The sequence below is a fragment of the Rhopilema esculentum genome, chromosome 4 (assembly GCF_057945365.1).
Source record: "Rhopilema esculentum isolate cy_ngs chromosome 4, ASM5794536v1, whole genome shotgun sequence".
NCBI classification, from domain to species: Eukaryota; Metazoa; Cnidaria; class Scyphozoa; order Rhizostomeae; family Rhizostomatidae; genus Rhopilema; species Rhopilema esculentum.
In genome coordinates, this window is record NC_142818.1 from 7,479,367 (window position 1) to 7,488,170 (window position 8,804).

The 8,804-nt window shown below is 36.9% G+C and overlaps 2 protein-coding genes across 3 annotated transcripts; both read left to right on the forward strand.

Moving 5' to 3' along the window:
* The first annotated feature begins 505 nt into the window (after positions 1 to 505).
* LOC135690844 (conodipine-P3) lies at positions 506 to 3,360 on the forward strand. Of its 2 annotated transcripts, none has more exons than XM_089116183.1 (4): positions 506 to 663; positions 1,667 to 1,846; positions 2,463 to 2,679; positions 3,174 to 3,360. In XM_089116183.1, the coding sequence occupies exons 2-4, from the start codon at positions 1,676 to 1,678 to the stop codon at positions 3,287 to 3,289; spliced, it is 504 nt and encodes a 167-aa protein (XP_088972309.1). In that variant the 5' UTR covers positions 506 to 663; positions 1,667 to 1,675; the 3' UTR covers positions 3,290 to 3,360. The 2 variants fall into 2 exon arrangements, with proteins under 2 accessions (XP_088972309.1, XP_088972310.1); XM_089116184.1 differs by having other exon boundaries at positions 554 to 677.
* Positions 3,361 to 3,493: 133 nt separating this feature from the next.
* LOC148960348 (uncharacterized) lies at positions 3,494 to 7,746 on the forward strand. The gene is made up of 2 exons (XM_089116182.1): positions 3,494 to 6,372; positions 6,826 to 7,746. The coding sequence occupies exons 1-2, from the start codon at positions 6,303 to 6,305 to the stop codon at positions 7,278 to 7,280; spliced, it is 525 nt and encodes a 174-aa protein (XP_088972308.1). The 5' UTR covers positions 3,494 to 6,302; the 3' UTR covers positions 7,281 to 7,746.
* The last annotated feature ends 1,058 nt before the right edge of the window (positions 7,747 to 8,804 follow it).

The window sequence follows — 8,804 nt, forward strand, 5'->3', positions numbered from 1 at the left end:
CTTTCTTCCTTAGTTTTATCTTTCGTATTTAATATTCATTGCAAGATTCACAAAGTCTGGCAGACAGCCTTCCTTCTTACACATTGCACGGAATGTTCACTTTTCTGCAAAAGTAGTTCATCAACTCGTTGCTCACTATTAATCAGTGCTGTCTCAAAGCCCGCCTAAGTACTAAAAAAGTAAGCAGAGAAGTACAATGCAAAATTTTCCTTTGTTACTTCATTCTTTTTTCTTTTCTATCTTCTAGTAGAAATATCTTCAGTTTTTGATGTCAGATATGGCCAAAGAGCGGGGGTGGTCTTAATGCGAACCAACAAGCATTAGTTTAGGATGAGATATTTCATTCATTCCCCAAACATCTGCATAAACAGATCTAATGTCGCTAAAATGACATATGCACGAGCTATTTACATTCTGGATACACCTCAAGTTATTTTGATATTTGTTTCGTTTAAATTTCAAGTACCTATAATTTCTGCTTATGAAGAAGGCAAACAAAACGGGTATCCTTTTTTGCAATGATCCACGTACTAATCTATGTTTTGTTTACAAGCACGAGCATCTTTCTGCGAATCAGCTATATAAGGAGAAGCTGAAATTGAACAGCTACTTTGATTTTATTGTCAATGCCTAATTGTCATCTGTTGTGGTGTCAATTCTGAGGTAAGTTCCAATTGGTAAGCATCCATGCTATTGGAGTCTCTTGTTTTTCGCATCTTATATCTTTATCACCTAAATCCGCTAGTGACATCTGTCAGAGCTTGAATTTCATGGGGATTTCATATTGCTTTCAAAATTTTTAACTTGTCGTTTTTATTTATATTTATATATAAGTTCATATTTTGATAAACGAGTCAAAGTGGCTGAGAAACTCACGTTGTCGCGCTCTGCTATGATACACCATCTTTGAATTTATGATTGCCTATAAAAAGGCTTTTCTCGGCTTTAATTGTTCTTTTACGTTTTAGCTATGCTACTTTTAACGTTTAAAATATAAGTGTCGTAACATGTAATTCTTACCTGGTATAAAAGAGGTAAGAATGTGTTCCTTGAAATTTGCAAGAGATTTGCCGTCACGATTTTATGACATATGGCTTGAAAGAATCTGAAGTCTAAATTATATGACTGCGACTCTTTCCAACAAATTTTTGAAGAGCTTTAGAATCGAACTGTAATTTGTGAACAGTCGAGTTGAGTCATTGCTAATAAAAAGATAAAGCTTTCAGTTAGATCTCGGGACAATCATTGAATGAAAGTCTAAATGCTTTGAATCTATCTTGCACAATGCAAGTTCTGATTTTCGTCAAAATCAAATGTTTAAACAACCGTTTGCTACATATGCTTACAAGAAGTGTTAGCACTGAGCTCCCTTTTTACAAAATACAAGTGACATATAAATGTAACCGTATTTAGAATAGTCAGGATTGGGTTCCTTGAAAGCTACAAGAGAATCGCAATCATGATTTAATGACGTATGGCTTAAAACGAATCTGTATTCTTTGACATTTACACCTTCTAACAGTAATTTGAAGAACTGCAAATTCTTAGCTGTAAACTGTTAACAATTGAGATATTCTTGGTATTTGCTAGTAAACAATTCAGCTTTTTTTTAGATTTAGGGAAAATTATTTAGTGCTAGTTCAATGTGTTGTTTATTTATTTGAAGGTTGTCACAATGCAAGTTCTGGTTCTCCTCTTTTCCATCTCTCTGAACTTCATATTAACTTGTGGATGCCCTTCGGATACATTGACCAACGGTTGCAGTGTACCAATCAATAGCACATCGTTTCCATACAAGGTCTTCTTCCATCCAGCTTGCCAGAGACATGATGTTTGCTATTCTTGCGTACGTATTAGCAAATGTTTCGTTAGGGCAAATCTAAATACATGACAGGAGATTATCTATTTAAATGTCTTATGTCTAGAAGTAGTCGACAAAATGTTAGCAAAGAGCATTGTCTTCAATTCTAGTGTCAGAGTTTCTTCAAAATGAAGGTATCTGTTTCAGAATGCACTTGAAGTAATTAGAAGCCAACTGCAAAATGTTATTTTATCGATCATTGTCAATATGAATTGATTGTAACTGATTGCCAATAACTAATAAGTATGGGAACCATTTACCCCTAAACGTAATAAAGTTAAATAAGGCTTTACACATAATATTCTTTCCCGCAAATTCTTGTTATAATTTATATTTTAATACGGAAGACTATTATCTCCAAAAACCAAAGATCCTCACGCAAGATGCTCAACAGGCTGTCCAGGCTCCAGAGCTTCATATTTAGTTTTAGATTTTGTAATTCAATCTTTCCTTTTCTGTGATTTTCTACATACGATCCGTGATGTGGAAGAGTGGGGCCAAAAGAGTCGGGATCCGTTTTTATTGTTATATAGGATACTTGTTGCATGTGCCCCAGTTTTATTTTTATAGCACTACATTCTTGCATATGCTTGTATTTTAGGGTCAAATGCATAGCTGGTCAAGAGCAAATTGTGATTCTGGATTTTTAAACGACATGATAAGCATATGTAGGACAACTAACTCAAACTTACGAAAGCGACGCCATATTGAAGACTACATGCCGCTGCTTCGACACAAGCTGAAACGTAGTATACGAGCCACCGAGCCTGACGATCTGGTCTATGCATTGTGGGGTACAGTGTGTGAATGGGCCGCGGGTAGGTTGTGTCTCTAGATCTTCCTTTAGAACAGTGAAAGGATGTAGATACACAGCTTGTTGATATCCCAAAAAAACTTTTTTTCATTTCTTGCTTCTGGTTTTTGAGAACCTTTCCAATAGAACTACCCTCTCCCCTTTGATATTGAACTTTTAGTTTACTTCCATGAAGGATTAGTAGCCTTTTACTATCTGATGACTTAACGGGCTTCAACAGTATCGATGTTTTTTGAATCACAGTTAAATGGACCGATACCCAATCAGAGCAACCCAATCTACGCATAAGGGTCAACGGGAACAAGTATTTCTGACCGTTCTTGCTTATGTCGAAACAGGCCTAGCTACAAAGACCCCACCCGCGCCTTTAACACACTGTAGTTTATGCCTTAACGACGGTAACATGAATTAACGAAATGAATATGAAGGTCTCTTTTTGAAAAATCGATCGTTCCTATTCCATCTCTTCTGATTTTAATTTTGATTTTTTTCTTTCAGGAGCCTACTATCAAACCGTGCGTTTGTTTGGAACAAAACACTATGACGACGTTTCACCTGCCCACATATGCATTCACCAATGTGCTATAGACAATGGTACCCCAAACATCAGCTGAACTGCTCAATGTATTTTGTCTTACGATCAGTCTTTAATGATAAGGCAGACAAAAGAATGTAAAAACATTTATCTTTTATGTTTCCTTTTTTTATCTCGGAGATAATTTTGTCAAGTTTATCGACACAGATGCAATAGGGGGCTAAAAATTATTTTCACGAAACAAGCCAAGCTACTCAAATCTTCCTTCCGATTAGCAAAAAATTTTAAAAAAATTTTTTGGGCTTTAACTTTTCAAAGTCTTTGAGCCTAGTTGGAAAGTGAAAAAGGGAGCAAGTTAAAAATCCAAAACAAAAATTTTTTTCTGAGATTGCAGCACCTAACCAACTTCTTGCTTTCTAGTCTTATAATGCTTTGTAAAGTTTGTAAAGCCTGGTTTTCACCAGAGGCATAAGGGTCGTAAGGATTGTAAGAACGTAATTTTAAGATTTTATGACGCTTATGATCAAGTGAAAACACCAAGAATCATAATCGTAAAATAATTAGCACTTGATATTATCTCTTAAAATTCGTGACATAAGGATTGTAAAGATCAAAACTTTTTCATCTTTATGATCCATACGACCGGATGTTCCTTTGTTTTGGGAATTAGGTGACAAAATTTCCTGAATTCCGCACACATTGCTCCTTCTCTCGTTGGCCTTAACATGAATTTATGTATACTAAATGGATCTATCTCGCGCGGAAAGACTATCTATCGTGAAATTCAGCTGCTTGTAAGTCTTTGAAAAACTACAAGTTGGCAAAGCACCTTGCTCAGATCTCCTTTGAAAATTTTGCGAAATCCAAAACCCTTTCTTTCCTCGTATTTTTTTAACTTGCATTTCTACGACGCCTTCATCTTTGATTAGAATATACACTTCCAGGAACAAACGCAGATTCGTAGCAGCCATGCTGGATCCATGCAGACAAGTGGCGGGGAAAACAACGCCCTTTCAAATCATAAGAAATCTCACAAAGGATTTTCGTAATTAGATATCTTATGATAACAAAGGATTTTCTATTCTTACGATCCTTAAAGTGCCTGTGACATGATTTTCGTACTTTTGGGTCTATTCTTATGTAAAAAGGCCTGTTATTTTCATTTCTGAGGTTAGTTTTTACGTTTCGTGAGAAATGAAGGAGTTATTGGCGATCTTCTACGCTAAAATTCGCCATCTTGGTTTTCAGAATGAGTAGACAGGGACGTCACGGGAGGGACCCGATCGTCTCCTCCTTCGAGTGTTTGTATCGTAGTCAATGAGGGAAATCTAACCGGTTCAAGATGAGCGATATTTCCAGAGAAAGTAGTGGCAGCGAGGATGAGATTTTTGAAGGTAGCGCTTACATTGATACAATAACGAGTTCCTCCCATGACGTCACAAGAGAACGGTGAATGATGATAAAGCGACTTGGCTAGGCCGCACTATTTTGCTTAATTTCAATATCAAAACGCTTTTATTTCAAAAAAATAGTTCAGATCTACTATAAGAGCAGTGTAACGTTTCAATTAAGAGAATAAAAAAAATCATGTCACAGGCACTTTAAGAAATTTTTATGATGGCGTTTTCATTTGGATTATAAGAAACATAAGCAACAAGGACTTAAAAATAATGTTTCTTATGATCGATACGATTCTTATGACTTTAGTGAAAACCAGGCTTAAGTGTTCTGCCCAGTGGCATCACAGCGTTATCGTACGCCCCCCTGCAGTAATCCTGCGCAGGCAGAAAAAATTATGTACAACGCTTCTGCCCCCCCCCCTCCCCCACAGGCATCTGCGCCTCCTGGAGTGCAGCGGTTGTTGCGACGCCCGCGGTTCTACCTCTTATCGCAAAATCGGAATTTTACATTGTCACATTGTAGAAGCTCCACAAAAAGCAACAACTTTCCATATCAAACGTATTATAAAGTCATTTTCTCTTTTCATTAAATGAAAATCTACATCAACGCATAAACGTAATTCAGAAACAAAAGTGTTAACTAAAAACATTAGTTTTGTTTCGTCATAAATGCGATTCGATGTCTCTAGTAAAGTTACGCAGTTAGTTGATGCAGCAAATGATGCAGCTAAAAGCTAGTTAAATATACTAACAAGATTTTAATTAGTAAAAAGGCACTGTTTAAAGACAAGTGCTGTCTTCTTGATGATATCTAATTACGAAATGGCTAAAGATTTTAACAAGATGAGCTTTCTTAATTGAGTCATCCTTTCAGTAAATAGGGACCAAACATACAAGTATACTAGTAGATACAAGGTAACTGGGTATTTTTCATTCCTTAGGACGGCAACCCCTTCATACTGCAATGTCATTCTGTAATGGTTTGAGAGTAGCTACTTCATTTATCATGGATATCTTGCACCTGGTGGTTTCGTAAGGGGTTGGCGTTGATGTCGCGTGAGGCTATCAACATTTTGGACACTTTTCCCAACAAAAGTTTTGCTTATTACTTCATTCTGGAATCAAGTTTATTATGAAAATGTACTAAAGGGCAATATGTAAATTATTGTGACGTCGATATAGCCTTTTGATCATGTAATGCATATTGAGGTATGAAGCAAATCTTCTAATGAAGGTCCCCAAAAATATTCTTTACAAATTTCAACGTTTTTTATTTCTGAGAGTGTCGCATTTCTATATGAGTTAAAATAGTTGTCAGAAGCTTGCTATAATGCCAATCCTCATAAATATGTTATATTTACGATATTTTTTACATGAAAATACACCTAAAAGTATTGGCCTAAGACTTATATATAGCTTCTTTTATGATGCAGCTAAAATAGTATGAGAAAATCACTACTCAGCCTTGGACTTTCAAGGCAAACGTCTCACCTAATAGCAAAAAAGATGAGAAAGAAGTCCTAAAATGCATTTAGGTCTTTAAAAGTCGGGTCGTTGTTGTTGTTGTCGTTGTTGTTGTCGTTGTTGTTGTTGACATTATCATTGTAGTCTTCCAGCCACATTTTCACCTCTTCGAGGTTGTAGAAGAACGGTCCCATGCCGCCCTGGTAAACAACTTCGTTGTTCATCAAAATGAAGAGACGCTCGGGCATCGCACCAAATGCCTTGCTAACTGCGTTGTCCATCAGATCCACGAACACGGGTATGTCAGGATATTTTTCTGCAAGAATGCGAGCTGCTTCTTTTCGTTTGCTCAGAGATGTGTGTTGGTAGATCGAGAACTCTGCGTTCTAAAGATGATTAAACGTTAGAATACTAATGGAAATTGACTTTAAAAGGAAAAGAGGTGGGCGAACTGTTAAAAATTGGAAATTTACAGCGAAAAGCGGCAGTTTATGCGATAGGCAAAATTGAATTTTTAAGAACCAAAGAACATTTTTCTGAAAAACTGTGGAGTCACCACCTCTTAAATCAACCCCTCGTCAAGCAATGCATCTATTGCTTTAAAAGCGTGCGTTGGCCTGACCATTCCACTCACGCTGGCGGAAAAAGAAAACCATCTACGAAATATATTTTAGATTCCCAGGTTCTCCGAACAACTCAAGAAATAATCACGAATGACCCTACTGAACCCAGTCTTTTTTAATTTCCATAGCAATGCTGGAAAATACCTCATATAAAGTGGGTACAATGTGGGTACAATGCATGTCATCGCAAAATGGGTCCAAAGTTAGCAACAGAAGAATGTGGGTCTATTTGAATCTTACCTTGAATCGCCACCCATCCACTGGATGTGCCTCTTCGACATATATGATGGCGAAGTCTGCAAGACTAGCAAACCTATTAGCTAGTTTGCCAAAGTCTGCCAACTTCGCCATAAACGGAGGTCAGGAACAGCTCCCAAAGTTGAGTACTAATGGCACATCTTTTTGCGACAACTCTGCAAGGTCTAAAATCTCAGTTCCAGGGAAAAATTTTTGTTCTCCATCTTCTTCATACGTCAAATCTTTTGTAGATTCTTTGTTGCAGTCGTCAGAGATAGTTGGCAATGGGCACAAAAAAAGACTGTTGCTTTCAACCTGTATTCCTTTTTGCATCGTCTTGAAATAATCAAGCCAGATCTGTTTAAGGCATGTTTTCAGCATCCCCATCCCAAAGAGGCTATCTGTGAAATCTTCGACTTCCATGAAGGATATTGCTTTCATCTTTTCCAGCAAGATCACATTTATGATGCGGAAATCCATCATCTTGAACGTCTTAAAGAGGCCGAACATTATGCAGAGAACGAAAGAAGTACAGCAGAACTGGATGAATCTTAGAACCAGTAAGTGAACCGCCATTATGAGTCCGTAAATTACCGTCTGGACGCTAGATACCAAAGAAAGAACTGAAAGCTACTTCAGATTGACAGCATCTTTTATAGCCCCCATTTGCCTTTTGTTTGCCAAATTAAGTGCGTCAGGAAAGCTTTTCTTAGTACTTGGCAGCATACGCTAGAATTTATAAGAATAACTACCGTCAATACAATATCAGTTGGTTCTTTAATAAACTATCATGAAAATTCTTATAAGTGCCACCGATTCATTCAATTATATTTCCTTCAAAATTGGCGTTTGAAAATTTCCTAGAAGAAGGTTTTAAACATTACAGATAATATCGTGAAATGCAAAGAACAATGCCAATTTTGTAGAACACCATAAGAAACACCCTTGTTATGGATATCTCGTGCATATTTCATGGAAATCTCATGAATGGGTCATTTTAAAAATATACGAAGCATTCGAAATTTCCTTACTTTATATGTAGCAATTTTTTGGATCTCCGAAAGTCGAACAGTGAAAGTATCCGAGGCAGTTAAGGTTTTACTAAAAGAAAGTAACCCTTTAATGACTGTTTAGTGCTGTAGCCATGAAAACAACTGAAATACGTTTGAGAACATCGAAAATTGGAAAGATCTGTGCGCGAAGTCACTCAAGGAACGATCAGGAAAAAACCAAACGGGGTATAAAGAAAAACGGGTGTGAATTCGGATTGAATACGCACGTCATTATGTATTTTATTGACGATGTTTAAAAAACCTGTAAGCTACTAGTTCTGATACATGATTATTATGATGCACAAATTTATATTAAGTATCATGATACAGAGATCCCGTAAACCCTCGATTCCCCCCTTTTATTCATAAAGGCTTCCTCGCATAAAGCCCCCCATTAAATAATTCTTATATAAGCCTCCCATTAAATTGCGGATAAGTTCCCATCCTGAAATATGCCTCCCCCCCCCCCCACCCTTGCATGCCAATTTTTACATTTCAGTTAAGCCAATGGGAGCTCAGTCGAGACTCTCTGAGAAGCACAGTAATTGTTTGATGAAGCTAAAAAGCACCAAAGACAATGTGTCTGTTACTGTTTTGGACCATAATATCTTGATGTGAGTTTGTTTGTTCCTTTGACATTTTAGAAAGAGTTATGAGTGAAATTGAAGAAATAGGAGGACATTGTATAACTATTGAGATCGAGCAATTCTTATGGCAAGTTGGCGATATAGACCCCGTTTGTTCAAGTGCCCATATATAAACCTCCCCTTTTATGGATCAGCTCTGATCTAAAACTATCGAAATAAACATGCCCTAAC